The 15548-nt window shown below is 46.5% G+C and overlaps 1 protein-coding gene across 1 annotated transcript in view; it reads left to right on the top strand.

Annotated features, from left to right (window-relative positions):
- PTPN12 (protein tyrosine phosphatase non-receptor type 12) overlaps positions 1-5875 on the top strand; it is a 64604-nt gene extending 58729 nt beyond the window's left edge. Inside the window, exons 14-18 of the mRNA XM_072361562.1 lie at positions 1099-1176; positions 2032-2120; positions 3050-3080; positions 3867-3983; positions 4540-5875. Of these exons, the coding sequence (XP_072217663.1) occupies positions 1099-1176; positions 2032-2120; positions 3050-3080; positions 3867-3983; positions 4540-4601 (377 nt within the window). The 3' untranslated portion in view covers positions 4602-5875. The remainder of the gene's footprint in view (positions 1-1098; positions 1177-2031; positions 2121-3049; positions 3081-3866; positions 3984-4539) is intronic.
- Positions 5876-15548: the final 9673 nt, after the last annotated feature.

Raw genomic sequence — 15548 nt, 5'->3', positions numbered from 1 at the left:
CCAATGAACTGAGCAGCGCTTTGAAAATCTTACTGCTTTTTGGAACTTGTTTGAGCATGGAAAGTTTGCACTAAATGAGGCAAGAATGTTTCTGCAGGGTGCCAGAATGCTTCATTAAAGCTAAAGGGTCCTAAAATGTCCAGCTTTGGTTTTTAGTCAGGCTGGCACAGTTAAATCACATGGAGGGCATAACTGGGAAGAATATTAGGCCTCAGAAACTGACAATGCAAAATCCAAGAAAGGCAGTGGTAAGGCTGTGGAGCTGGAAGGTGACAGTGCTTCTCTATTTAGATCAGACTCTTGCACTGCACAGTCCTTATAGTGATGTCCTTGCTTCAGGACTCCGTGTACACCTTGTGCCTTTTTCTGTGGCAAGAATAAGTTCAGTTGATGATGCATGATGCAGCCCGCTGCATCAAAGCTCGTGTATTCAGGAAGGTGAATTATTTCCAGCTTTAAAAACAGTCTGTTTCTATAGATTCTGTAATTGTTATTTATACACACAAAACAATACAAGCCTATAAATGCACTTGTAGCTCTTAACCGTGAGACACATTAGTAGTATTCTGTAGAGCAAAGGCAGAGAACTTTGTCATAGTTTCTTTAGCATTTAACCAAGCAGTCCTTCTCAAATAGCATGTAGGTCTTCTAAAACTAAGTTACTGCAGCAGTACTGACTTCTTTCCTTATTGCCCGTGGCAGTCACTGTTTATCACTGCTGGAACACCATTACTTCCATACATATCTCTTCACGTAGATGCTCTAAGAACACACAAATATAAGCTATGTCAGAAGTAGGATAAAGGACGGGAGAAACATCACACAGCATCTTTTTCTGTGTAACTGCATATCACAGTTGTTCTGAAGTAACAGTACAGCCTTTGTGCTGCTGGTATGTTGCTGAATTCACAGGAATAGCATAATTTTGTTTTATTAAATTTTTACAATTTGTTACTTGTTTTTCAGGGTCGGTCTGTTCCTTTTTGTGTTGTATGGAACTACTGTTGAGCGCTTTTCATTTTAGCTTAGGGTAATCTCTCATATCAAAAGACTGACTTCAGAAGCGTGTTTATTAACTAAGTGTCGTATTTGATTTAGATGCTGATAATAGTGAAGACTCTTCTCCCCCACTCCCAGAAAGAACACCGGAATCATTTGTATTAGCAAGTGAACCAAGTGAGTTTTTTATGCTCTGTGATAGTTGTGGAGAAAGTGTGAAGTGCCTTTCAGTGTTGTTTAGATGCTGCTGCTTTTCGGTTAGTTTTGTGGTGTTAGAGCAAATTGTAAAATGGAATGAAATCTAGCATATTTAGTTGCTTATTTTGAGCTTGCTTGATAATCTTCATTGGTATCTTATAAACAACCAAGAAGAAAAACATAAAAGGCCTGGGGTGGGGTAGTTTTTTACTCAGGTTTTAGTCTGTTATCGCTGCGTGGAACTTCCAGAAACGTCTGAAGAAGGTAATGCAGGTATTTTCAGCACAAAACCATTAGTGCGGTAAGAGTGTAACAACCTACAGTAAGTGTAGCTGGTTGAGTCAAAGGGATCCTTTTGTCCGATATGTTGTGGTAGGGAAATACGTAACTTAAGGACTTCTGTAAGAACACAGGAGATATGCATCTCTTCAGGCCCGAAGTCACTAGAAGTATTTCAGTTTTGATTGTGCTTTTTCATTATTTCAGCAGAAGCTGATAAATGGTGCCCTTTCTTGTGTGGGCTTTTTTTCTGTTTACTGTGCCTTTTTCAGATCTGTTATTGCTGAGCAAAATTATAGAAACGCTATTGAAAAATTCTTGTATTGGGTAGGAACCCTTGTAAGAGAATAGAAGTGTAAATAGTAAATGCAGTCCCGTGTTTGGCTTCTGCTGTTGAGCCTTCCTGGAACTTGAAAACTCTTCATGGAGAAAGTTTCAGGTTGTACAAGCTTTTGACTAGAGTAAGTTGCCTTATATCACATTTCTAGTGCTGCGTTCTAAGGCCTCATCATGCAGAGAATTCAAGTATGAAGATTTTCATTTAATTCTTCCTAGGCACACCCTTACCGAAGTCAGCTACGATTGCACAGTCTGAGTGGAGCATCATGCGTGATCAGCATCTCCCTGAACAAACAGTCTATACGGTAAGCAAAGGAGATGAGTCTGTGCTGATTATTCATTTCTAGTTTGGTTTGGAGCTACAATGAAAAAGCAAAATATACACAAAACAAAAACTTAGGGCTGTTGAGCATCTGCAGGCTGCTGATTGTTGCCCTGCCTTCGCTGCTGAACTGATGTGTGAAGAGCAAGCTTCCAAGAAAACTGCTTTTTCAAAGCCCGGCAATGTCATCATTAGCATGCCTTAAACTACACCTCCTAGAATGTAAATAAACTGCTTTTACAGGGCTTGTTCCTGGCCTTAACCAATCATAGCATAATTCGAGCTGGAAGGGAATTGCTGTTTCTTGCACAAAGTATGTGTCAGACCAGGGCTTTATACAGTTGAGTCTTGGAAACCTTCAAAGACAGAAAGCTCGTGTACTCTGTGGACAGCCAGCTTCACTGCCTGAAGATTTTATTGTGTCTGTATTTATTTTTAAGCCATCCCTTTTCTAACCACGAATTTCAGTTCTCACATCAGTCTACTAATTGCTCAAAGTCAGTAAGTGGTAAAATGTACAGATCAAGTAAATTCTCTTGGCATTTCTTCCCTTTTCTACACCTCCCCCAGAAGGCTTCACAGCTGCCTTTGCACCCTATTTAAAAGTTGGCCGAAAAGGTAGATGTGAATTTCCAGGATCTTTACATTTAGTTTGAGAGAGAAACTACTCAAGTTTGTTAATAGTCTGTGATGTGATGCCTTCAAATTTTGATGACATTTTAAGTGCAGTCTTGATAGTAAAGTGTTTGTTAGCTACCCTAGCATTTTGTTTGTCTCATAGCAAGTATTAAATGCAGGAATAAGCAAATATTCTCACAGATGTTTCATGTTCTTTGAGGATATTTTAATCTTATGTCTTCAGACTACTGAAAAACATTTAATAGAACCATTGTAAATGTTTCTCGTTGACAGGGTTTGAAAATGGCTTCACCTGTACTGCCCGGTAAGTGATGGGAAAGGTTGTGGCCATTTTTATTGTTGTTTTTTTTTTCAATATGAAAAAGAATGCTTTTTTCTAATCAATTTGTCTGGCAACCCTGTAAGAGGAGACAGTTCAAGGAACTTTAGAACTGATAGGATGCATTGGGTGTATTTCTATTAGGAGATCAGCAAATAGCTATATATCAAGGTTTCAGCAAGGAGAGCAGTCCATCAGCTGTTGCTCAGTGCTGCAGGAACCTGATCAAACAAACGGCTTCAGCTGTGATCTTACTTGATCTGCTGTGCACCTTCTGTGTGTGCTCAGGTGGGCTGGTACAGTCCATTTGGGCTTGTCTTAAATGTTTGATAGAGCTAATTTTAAACAGTGAAACAGTTTTCCAAAATATTACAGGTTTGCTGATAGGTGACTATATAAATAATGCAGTACATACTTACTGAATGTGGCCTTAAGCACCTTGCATTTAGAAATGACATGGACAGATGAGTTTGTATTGATGTACTAAATGGTACGTTGTGACCTCTGGGGATTTTTAGATATCCTTTCAAGGTTCATTAAAAGGAAGTTTTGTATTTGGTAAGCAGGGACGTGTCACTGGAATTGCTGAGCATCTGCATGTGAACAATTTTGAAGAGTGTTTTTAAGAGATTAGAAAAATGTGCTGCTTAATCTTTATTTTTGTAAACAGTATTTGATGCACTTAATGTTCCCGACTGAGCTGTACTTAAAAATAGCACCAAGTGCTGCCTAGATGAGCGCTGCATTCAAGGGCTGCGTCTTGTTTTCCAGGTCGTCCTGAAATAAGCAACAAAACGCCAACGGATATTTTACCTCAGATTTCTTTTTCTGGTTCCAGTGATCCAAGAGGCCCAGTTTCAGATCTTCCCACAGATGTAACAGATATTGGTAATTACAGTTCATTCAAAGCTAACTGCTTGAGATTTGGAATAGGAGATTCCATTAGCAGTACTGATTCAGATGGTTGCTGTTACCTTCCTCCAATTTCAGTGTGCAAAACCCAACCGAATAAGCTGGCTCTGGCTCATCAGTACCACTAACACTTTTACCCAGAATGAGAACTGCAGGTGTTTGTGGGCACTAATCACTTTTTAATTCTTTTTAATAAGGTTTTGATTGGGCTTGATGGTCTTTAAGGTCTTTTCCAACCTGAGCGGTTCTATGATATAACCTCTGCAAAGCATTGAAAGCTTTGAGAAATAACATCTGGAAAAACTGCTTTGGTTTAAATAGCGACATACAGACACGGGTAGTTTGTATACAATTGCGTTTTCTATGGCTCTAGTGCCTTTATAGTTCTTGATAGCACAAAGCAGTCTTTTTAGCCCTGAAAATAGAGCTGTGTTACATAGGAGCTGGAGCAGCGCTCTTTCTGACTGCTACCAACACTTTGGGGTTGTGTTGTTGAAGTGCACAGCAGTATTAAACATCTGTGTTTCTTTAGGTTTTGGTAACCGCTGCGGAAAGCCCAGAGGACCGAGAGAGCCACCTTCAGAATGGACATGATCCAAGAGCTTACGGACATACTATCAATAAATCATACTGGAAAACTCAAGTGCCACTGAACTAGAAAAAATAGTATTCCACTTTTCTGAGGGGCAACTAACACAGAGCAGAGTAGATCTAACTACCAGATGGTACACCTTTACCGTGCATCCCACGCAAAACCTTAAACATTGTTCACAACAGTGGATTCCAGTATTACAACTTAACTTCTTGCTGGGGCCATCTACCTGCCTTATTACACTTAGGAGAAAGTATTACATATGATTTATTTTGTAACTTCAAGTATTATTGCCTTAATGTCTTTTAACCCTGTTACACGCTGCTTGTAGACATATGTTAATATAGTAATACTTGGGACAGATTGTGTTTATGGACTACTTTTTGCTAACGTTTGATTACCGTGTATGCGTTATTTTGTATATGTACAGGGCAAGTAAGTATATAATTTGATAAAGTTGCAATCATAAAATATTAACAGAAGATGTAAGAAATCTCTGCATGATCTAAATTTTTGTGTACCTTATTTGTAAATTATTTGCCCTGAAGTTTTAGAAAATAGTTTCTGGGGTTTTTGTTTCGGTTCCTTTTTGTTCTTTTGTTTTTTTTACAAACTTGCTGGACACACACAGCCAGAATTGCAGGTTAGCAGAGATAAAGATTGTAATACATTTTGTAAATTGTAAGCAAAAGGTTATTTTTATATTATATACTGTTTAATTGTCAGACCTAATTTGTTCTGGTTTTCATCTAGTCACAGAGATTCAGTAAGTGCCTTGGAACAATATTGAATTCTCTTAGCCTGTGTATGTTACTTCAGTGTTTTGAGTTCATCTGGAATTAGATGATGGAGAATATTTGTATGTTTCTAGTATATTTGACCTGCCAGTAAAAGAGAAACCGTTCTACATCTTCAACACTCCTTAGTTTTCATTTGAATGTTTCATCGGCTGCAATTTGTAGAAAACTCATCTCTGTCGACTTTGTGTAGAATAGTTTCACAATTTGAATGTGGCGTGTTTCTAACTTGGGGCAAACCAGAACTCACTGGTGAAAGGACTGTTCAATACCGCTGTCTTCTCCCTCAATGGTAAGTACCATTTTTGTCCTTCGGAGACTCTGTATGTAAGAAAGCAACTTATATGAAGGTTCAAGTAGAGCCCTTGCAGCTACACTGTATCTTGGCAGTATGTTACGTCGAGAGTTAATCCTTATAAGGATTCCTTACTTAAACTTTTCTGTAATAGAATCTTTAAATTAAAGAAAGTAAAAATTGCAGTATGGGTGTTTTTACTCTTAGGAAAACAACTGTATTCAGAAGCAATCTAAAACAGATGGAAGGGTGGCAGCCTGGCTTAGCTTATAGCTTCTGTGTGTGAATACAAATAGCAATCCTCGGGACTTCATCTCTGTTAATGACTTAAAGCTGTGGTTTGTAGTAATGCCTGACATGTTCAGAGTAAATATGTTTATTCTAGGTAGAGGAGCCATCTATTAATCTGACCTTTAGCCGTGAAAATGCTGTGTTGACTATTTGTGCCTTTAGGGTCTCTTTGCTAAAGGAGAACTGCTGCCCGGGTAGCAGCCCTGCAAACCATTTCCAAAAGATTCGTAACCTGCAATAACTGATTTGGACTGTGGAGAAATCCCCGTGTGTTGCACAGCACTGCCTGCCAGCCTGGGGAGCTTTCAAAGAGCTGAATGTGCTATAAATACTTCACCTTAGCTCCCCCTAGGTATGATTTTGCAATTACTCATTTAACAAAAAATCACTCACAGATGCTATTGGGGCTGACCTGTAGCAGTGGCTGCTTGCTTTGTAGCAGCTGGCACAGCTGGGCTGTCCTGCAGAATGGAGGTGGCCTGTGCTGTGTTACACTCCTTGCAGAGAAGATGAGCTTCGCCTCCCGTGGTCTCACAGACCTGCAGTTCTGTGATGGGCTGTTGTTACCTCTGGACAGTCCAAAGCACCGACGACTTGAAGCAGCTGCTCCATAAGAAAACTTCCAAATATATGTTAGCTGTGGACTTTCAGGGTCGTTTCCATTTCCCTCTACCAGGAATACATAGAACTGTACAGATTGTGGATAATCCACTTTTCACATTAGATTCATTCAGAGCCATGGCTTGGCAGGAATCATGTGTACCATGCAGACCATCTAGGCTCATGTTTTTCCCCTAAGATTTGTGTGAGTTATATGGTATTTGAGTTTGTCATAGGAAATCCTCAGCTTCACTTCAGCAACTGTGAAGCTGTAAGCATCCTGCATTGGTTTTTCTTTTCTTATTTTTTTGTACTGATTCTTGCAGTCTTTGGCAGGTCTGTTCTGCAGCTCATGGTTGCGTGCTTACGTTCATCTGAATTTAATAGTTTCTCCTATTTCATTTCAGGATAGCTGATGGCTTTAATTGCAAGGCCAAACCTGCCCATGTCACTGCATCTATGGGCGGTACAGAGATGATCACGGTGTAACTCCGAGCTGTTAGTCTGACACAAAAAATAGCATGTCAAAAACTTAGTCAGAAAAAGCAAGGCCTTTCTTTGCTGTGGTTTAACTGAAATTGAATCTGAGAGACTTAGAACACTGCGTTACCGTTTGCAGGAGCTTTCACTGGATCTGAACTAGATCGAGTAATTTGGCCATGTGTGGAGAAATCAGCCTGACACGTTCTTTCCCATAGTGTGGTTCCAGTGTTGGTTGTTTCCCCACCACCTCCCAAGCTCTTCAGCCGTAGCCTTCGTAGCCCATCAGGGGTGCATTTGGCTCAGTCGGTCTGACAAAGGGCTGCTCAGTGCTCAGCCCAGTCACACTTCTTACTGTCTGCTAGGAAAGCCTGCTGCATTTCAATGTCATTTTCCTTAAGGAAGTTTCTCACTCACACCTGTGCAGAACAAGAAGCCTGAGAGGATCACCTCTGGGCTTCTGTGTATGGCCATCGGGGCTTGGTTTTCTTGGGAGGTGGGCTTTTATAAGGATGGATGCAGATGAAGGGCAATACCACAAGCAGGTTCCCAACTCTGCACTGCCACAATAGCTGCCTTTAGTCCTTGGCTGTACAGCCTGGAAGCAGTTTTCTGCTGCTTTAACACTTGTGTACAGACTGTGCTGCAGGCGGTAGATCCCAGCGGGCAGAAAACTGCATCACCTTCTCAGGGCAATTCTCTTTGGTTTGAACACGTTGGGCAGAACGTGACCATGGGCTGATTTAGCTTCAGTTTTGGGGCTGTGCGCTGTCAGCTCCTGTGTGACGTTATGTACATACGGGGAAATACTTTTTGTTTGAGCACCTCTGGGTGCTGAGATATCTGAGCCTGCGCAGCCTGGGACAGAGGAGGATCAGCAGTGCCTCATCCGTGTCCCTAAATACCTGTAGGGAGGGCACAAAGGGGCCAGAGCCAGGCTCTTGTCAGTGGTGCCCAGTGCTGGGACACGAGGCAGTGGGCACAAATTGAAACACAAGAGGTGCCATCTGAACTGCAGGCAGCGCTGCTGTGCTGTGCAGGGGGCTGAGCATTGGCACAGCTGCCTGGAGGCTGCAGATCTCCTTGGCGATGTCCAGATGGCGTCTTGCCATGGCCCTGTGCACCCTGCTCTGGGTGAGAGATCAGAAAGAGGATTAAGGGTTTTTGGGGGAGTGAAGAAGCATCTGGAGCTACAGCAACTGAGAAACTGGTACCAAAGAGTCTGAGAAGAGAGCCAGGCTGACTGTAACCCAGAATGAAATTTCAGGAGACCGAGTGAGGATGCAAGCATGGAGGTGGAAACAAAAGCAAATACAAAGTGTTTTGAGAGGCAAAAAAACTCTAGCATTACCTACACACACTCCCAAGGGGCACCGAAGCATCTGAAGCTCTTCTGGGTCCATTAAGGTATGTGTGTAGAAGCCATGGGCCTCTCTAATGTTAATTGTCATCATCACTGACATCCTGCTAACAACGTGTGTATGTGTGTTCATTGCAGCCATTAGCTCTCCTGATGCTGGTGTAACAGCAGGATGACATTAACCCAGTTATCTGCCTGGAGTGGAGAGCAATGTGGATGATGCTGGTGTCCACAAGCTCAGAAGCAATGGGCTTTACTTTCTAAGAACTTCTAGAAGCGCAAACCGCTTCACAGTGGTCTGAATAGATGAAGCGTGTGTTGAAGCCTTTTACTGAGCCATACAGGATTTGTTTCCCTTTGTCACGGTCTGCAGGGCAGTGTAGGTCTTCTGAAGGTCACGTGCTGAGCATTGGCAGGGCTCTGCTTTTTTAGCAGAGTTGTAATTCAGTCTAAAAGCCTTTAAAGCTGCTCGGGATTCCATGCTGCTGCCATAGGTGAGTCGTGGTGGCCTCGTTGCTCTCCAGACTGCACCTGAGTATGAAAACAACTCTAGGGAGGGCTTTGCTGCGTGGGCTGAAAGCTGGGCTGAGTGCAAGGAGTGTGTGAGATTGGGGCACAGTGCGGCTTGTGCAAGCCAGTGCAGTGCCCTCCTGAACCCTCGGTGTGCTCTGGGCCTGTTAGGTGGCATGAGCCCTGCGCAGCAATAGAAACAGTCTGCAGCAGCAGCCAGTGGGTGCCAGGCTGCTTTGATGTGACTTTTTCTGACCTTTTCAATGCAAGCACTTGATCAAAACATGCCTTTGGGCCATCAGTAAAGCTGAAATTCCCCTCTTGCCCTGGGGCAGTGCTGTGCTGTCCACGGGCACCGTCCAGCTCTGTACCAAACACTGAACTCCCATTGCCCTGAAGGTGAGTGGCAAAGCTCAGTTTTCTTGCTGCCGACAGCGAGTGAAGAAAGCCTCGTTGACCTGGTGCTCCCATCCACCAACGGCAACTCCTGGAGGGCTGGTGTCCCTGCAGGCTTAGCTGGGAACAGGTCTTGATCTGTTAAGCTGCTTTTATGCAGCTGTATATCTCAGCTCTCTCCTCCACAGACCACAGCGATGTAGTGCATCCCTGTGAAGGACTTACTGTGGTGATGCCAAGTCAAGGAATCAGACTTTACATTCTGACTTAAATCCTGCGGGCAGTTGTGTGAATTACTTGGGCATGTAGGCACAGAGAGCTTGGTGTGGGGCTGCTCAGCAGTGTGCGGGACCACATTTGTGCTCTGGTGAGAGCAGCAGCCTGCTGTGCTGGGGATTTCAGCTGAGGAGGTGGACATCTCCTATGTTCCCACTTTGAGCAACAGAGAGGTCAGGCTGGATGGGGCTCTGAGCACCTGATGGAGCTGTAGGCGTCCCTGCTCATTGCAGGGGGGTTGGACTAGATGGCCTTTAAAGGTTCCTTCCAACTCCGATGATTCTCTGATTCTAAGCAGATCTCAGCTGAGATCCCACAGGGATTGACTGGACCGGGCTGTCCAGTCAAGTGCGGAGCTGCACTGTTCCAAGAGTGTGCTGTGGTTGTAACACAGAGCACCAAGGGCTGCACCAAGGGCTGCCCCAAGCAGCCTCAGCAGGCTCAGCCTGCTGGATGTGCCACGGGCCAGCAGGAGAGCTGTGCTGCAGGTCCGTCCCTGCCCACACATGTTCCACCTCCAGCATATCCGGCCTAACAGCAAAAGGAGAAAATCATCTTTGTGAATCCCAATTTAAATCTGCTGCTACCCTTGTTTCATTTTTGTGTCAGCTCCTTCCCTCTTGCTGTGCCTTATTTTTTCCTTGCTGATCTCCTCCCTGCTGCATCTCTGGAATAGTGCTGTGGCTCGCTGAGAATGCTCTGTGCTGAATGCAGCTGGGTGATATCACTTACGTGGTGTCTTACTACTAGTGCTGCCCAGCATGTTGCTCTTTGGGATTCCACCCCTATTCAGTGTCTGTCCTCCATGCCCTGGCAACCATTAAGCGAGGGAAGGCTGGGGGCTGGTAGAGCCAATTCTGTATGTTGCCGTGATACCTGAATGCCACTGAACCCACCAGTTAAAGGCTGGGATTAGACACAGAATAGTTCAGTATTTCATACAATGCAATACAAACACTACAGTAGCCATCACTGTGAGCTTTGCTAAGGAACACGGAGGTCCATTTCCCATTGGTGTGAACAGCCCGCACCACCGGGGTGGCTGTGGGGAGGTTGGTGTGCTGTGATTTGATTTCGAGTTATTATCAGGTGGTGACTCATAGCGCTGCCCTGGGGTGGGCAGAGCGATCTATGAGCCCTGCAGGGGTTGGGCTGCATGGTGGGAGAACCTCATCCAAAAGATGGAGGTAACGCATCCCCATCTCTGCCTGGTGCGGAGTGAGGGGGGGGTGCAGCAGGAGGAGCAGGGAGCTGGTGGTGGCTCAGCAGAGGGGTGGTGCTGGCTGAGCGGGCACAGGGAGGGAACTGCTGGTGCCTGCGGGTGGTGGAAAGCCCAAAAGAACTTGCTGAACAGGTTCCCAGCTCTGAGAGCTCCTTGGAGGGCAGGAGAGGCGGGTTGGGCAGTAGGGGTGCAGCACAGGGAAGTCTGCTGTTAAACAAATTGCTGGGGTTTTGACGAGATCCACGTGTGGGGATGGGCGTATCCGTGCCTGAACAGGTCCTGCAGAGATCACTGCCCAGGTGGGAGGGAAACTGGTGATGGCATCCAGCAAGGATGGTGCTTTGGGATGCCCTGGGGAGACCAGGGATGAGCTCAGCAGCAGTGGCTGGCACCGTTTCAGGCCTTTAAGTGACACCTGAACAGTGGCAATTTGAGGTTGTTACTGTGCAATGAACGTGTACTAATCTGAATGTCTGCAAACATGCACTGATAAGAAGGAAGCAGTACAAGTAATTATTTTGATCATGCAGATCAACTGTTATTGGATTGAGACTAGTGCAACTGCTAGCAGTTCTCAGCAGCGTTGCTGGCTGGTTCTTTCCCCTTCTGTGTCCTTAGGCAGCAAATTAATTCAAGTTCAGAAAGAGCACTGCAGTGGTAGATTTTGGGTTTGTTTTTACTCCGCCCCACAGAACTGTAGGTAAATGAGCTCTTTGCATTGTGGATACTGCATGGTATCCAGGCTGGCCCAGCATGGGGTTCTTTTCCAGCTCTTCCTGGTCGGTGGGCTTGCAGCGGGCTTTGCCTCCTGCAGGGAGGGGCTTGTCAGAGCACCCAGGCCGTGCCGAGTGTGGTTGCAAACCTCCATGCTTTGTGTTCTAACTCAGGGCTCCCCTGCACCACCTCTGGCAGTGGGACGGCTCTGGAGCACCATCTGCCTCCGCCCGTGAAAGCCACAGGAGTTCTTGCAGAACAGCTCGTTGTGTTGCTGTGCCTACCTCGGTATTTGGAGCAGTGAAACACTTCCCCGCTCTGCTAAAGACGGGAACACATGAAACAGTAACCCCAGAGAGCAGCACTCTGTGTGGCTTCATGGCACCTCACGGTGAACCTCAGTTGTGATATTCAGAGGGTGAGTTGGGGCCAGTTTTTGGCTCCGTGGTGCTCCTCTATCAAGTAAGGCCTTCCCAGCATCTCTTCTTCCTCTGATGAAGCTCCATTTTCTGCATGAAGGCTGGTCTGGCTGCTTTCTGGCCCCTGCCCTGCAGACACTGGAGCTGCCTGGTGCCCAGCAGCCCTGCTGACTCCTTGCCCCAGCACTCACTGCAGGCCGGGGCTGCCCGTGGTGTGTGCAGCATTCCTGCCTCCAAGCAGGGCAGGACTGTGCAGGTGTCAGCATGAACTGCCACTGCAATGCGGCGTCAGCAGCTGGGGAGGAGTCGGGTTATTGCCTGTGTTCGGGATCCAGGTGTGGTCATTCTGTGGTAGGTTTGCTTTAACAGCATTCATTCCGTCGTGGCTGGATCCCACAGCCCTTCCACGCCACCCAAGACGTACATTTAAATGTTTTGGATGTCTTTATTTCATGTAAATGTATTCTAATGAGGTAGAAGTGCAGTATCTTCCCCCTGGCCTGGGCTGCAGTGACCTTTTCCTCCTTGTTCAGCTGCTTCCTTACAACCCAGTGTGGGCAAACTGAGCATTGCTTCTGTACGGAAGAAACAGTTATTGCAACACTTGGAAGAAAACCAACAAAAAGAGACACAAAGTTGCTTCATTTACTTGGATAAAAACTGTAGCTTTTTTTTCTCCAGAGCAGAAACAGCAGCGAAAGGCGGAGATAAAGACTGCAGATCTGAGCTGGGAAAGCCCGGTAACCTCAGATCAGCCCAATAGAAGAGCTGCAAAGTTTTATGAGAGGAGAACTACCAGCCAGAGCTTCTCCCCAGGGAGTTCTGGGCAGGGATGCCAAAGGCAGCACATTAATGCCTCCCATTTCTGAGCTCTGCACAATCTCTGCAGCTGACATAATAAAGCTGCTCACTGTTTGGATGTCTTCTGTGTAAAATTCTGCTTGCTGACAGCGCCCGCAGCTGCCGGGCTGTATTTATTCACTTCAGGGTATGTGGAGCACATAACAAGTAAAGGTGTCCCCTGGCTTTGTGACAGAACCTGACACATATAACTTGATTTTGCTTAACGCCGTCAGGGACCAAACAAACCCAAACAAACCACCTCTTAAATGGACAACAGGCTTCGCCTTGATCACAGTCGCTAGAACAGGTTTGCTGGGAGCTGTTGGTGAATGGGCAGTAATTGGAGCCACTCTCACTCCTCTGCCCACGGCGCAGCACAGGCACGTGCTGGAGGTCACGTGCAGCTCCCACCGAATGCAGCTGCTGCAGAGATTCTTGTTTTGAACTTGAGATGAAGCGCGTAGGTTGCTCCGAATGTAATGCCTCCTGTTTATTTCCATGGGAACTACAATGGATGCAAAGAGCTCCATATCACTATTCAGTAGTGTCACAGGTTAACACAGATAGAGCAAATTCTCAGCTACAAACACTATTTTTTTTCAACAGCCACCACCACCAGCAATGCACTTTCAGGTGGGAAGGTTCAGCCTGTACAGCCATACCAACAGCATCTGCCCCTGGTGTCATGGGCCAACAGAATAAAACAGGAGGCATTACTTTCAGAGCAACCCTCCCATATGTACCTTTATATATATAGGCATATGTATTTTTTGTAATGCCTGTATTAGACACGAACAAAGAACTTTGTTTACATACAGAAAAGTGTCTGCTGTGACAGTCTGATATCTTTACTGCAGCTCCAATGGCCTTTGAAAGCCCATAAGAGATTCCTTCATCCCGCAGTTACAGCCCCAGTCCAGCTTTATTGCTCAACTTTCCCCATCTTGCTGCTTTCACTTCAGTAAAGCAACCAATGGTTCGACTGAAGGACATTCTGCTGTGAGGGTGATGGTAAAAGTGGGATGTACGGTACTATTCACTGTAACAGCCGTCATTTAAAACGAGTTAATCAAAAGCAAACTAGAGCCAGATCCAGTTGTGAAGCGCACAGCTCTCCTGCCACAAGGCTCCTGCAGGACAGATGAGCTGCTATTGAAGGGCCGATGAGCTGTGTGGCTATTTTAAGTCCAGGCAGATTGAGTTCAGCTTATTTGTTCCTGGAAATGTGGCCACAGCAGCTCCCTGTCCTGGAGAGCAGATACGGAGCCCTCTGCCACATTCAGAGCTGAAACTCCAGTCACAGACAGGCAGCTGTGTTTGCAGGCAGTTCATTGCTAAGAGAATATTTGCTGGGGGAAAAAAGAAAAAGAAAAGAGAGTAGGATTTACGTCAGTGTTTGGGAAAGCATTAAACGATGTGATTATTGTAGGTCCTCTCTGCAGTGTAAGCTCCCTTCCGTGGGTTTGATGGATTCCGAATTATCAGATGTTTTCAATTTACCCGTATATATATAATATACCCAACTAGAAACTGAACAGGCGCCAAACAAGGGAACGGGCGCATGGAAACCAAGCTGGGGGGGCTGTCAGGAGCTGAAATTACGTTTCAGAAGGCGGTACTTTTATCTGGAGACCTCAGCAAGGCTCTGTTGCATTGCTCTGGTCAGCAGCTGAGAGCATAAAGCCAAAAGCGCTTGATTGGCCTGTGTGCATTGAAAGGAGCGTTTGGATTAGCGATCCTTTTCATTAGCTCTTGATACTTTGTAATGATTTTCATGACAATGGCAATACGTTTGTAGTAAGCACTACTCTGCCAGGCTTATCCTTAATGAGTGTTGGACCCTGAACTGATACACGTCTGGCATTTTTACTGTTATGTCTTTGCCTCTTTTGTTTTTTACGGTCTTGAAAATGACCCCAGATGTCCCCAAGTGTGTCCAGAACGGAGAGGAGCGCGTCGATCGAGTTCCCACAATCCGCTTAAAGTCTGCTGGAAAAACCCAGCTCCTATTGTCCGTGCACTGCGGGCTCTGGATCTGGCTGCGGACACGCAGATGAGGGACTCCCTCCCACAGAGGCTCTCAAGCTCGTAAATCTCGGAGCAGCCGCAGCCGGCCTGCTCTCCTCGGGGCTGAACAGCGCCAGGTCCGTCCGCCTTTCCTCACACAGGATTTGCTCCGGGCCCCCAGCCATCTCTGCAGCCCCCGCTGGACTCTCTCCAGCAGTTCCCCGTCTTTCTTGAACTGAAGAGCCCAGAACTGGGCAGCACTTCGTGTTTTACTATCAATACGAAACTTGGCCAAGCGGTCTGACGGGCAGCGGCCTGACGGACACGGCGCGCTGCGTGAGGAAGAGCCGCTCTCAAAGAGACCCGCCGTGCCGGGCGCTCAGTTACCGCGTCCGCCCGACCGCGCCGGCTCTGAGGAGCAGCTCCGCGTCACGCAGCGCTTCCCGCCGCCCAGAGCGTCGCCACTGCCGGGCTGTGTCTGGGCCGGGCTGTGCCTGGGCCGGGCTGTGCCTGGGCCGGGCTTGCGGCTGAAGCTGGTCCCGGCCCCGCCCCGCCGAGCGCCGCCCAGCCCCGAGCTGCAGCGCCCGCAGCCCCCCCTCCACAACTACGCACTCGGCCGAGCTCCGCCGCCCCCAATCTCCTCAGAGCCCGCCCCTTCCCCGCCACGCGATTGGCCGGCCGCGCTGTCTCTCCGGCACCGCCTCCTCCGATTGGGCGAGGAGGGGGCGCCCCTCTTCCC

This window comes from Excalfactoria chinensis, chromosome 1 (genome assembly GCF_039878825.1).
Source record: "Excalfactoria chinensis isolate bCotChi1 chromosome 1, bCotChi1.hap2, whole genome shotgun sequence".
In the NCBI taxonomy this organism is placed as follows: Eukaryota; Metazoa; Chordata; class Aves; order Galliformes; family Phasianidae; genus Excalfactoria; species Excalfactoria chinensis.
The sequence above is the reverse complement of the archived record's forward strand: the minus strand, read 5'-3'. Positions and strand labels throughout refer to the sequence as shown.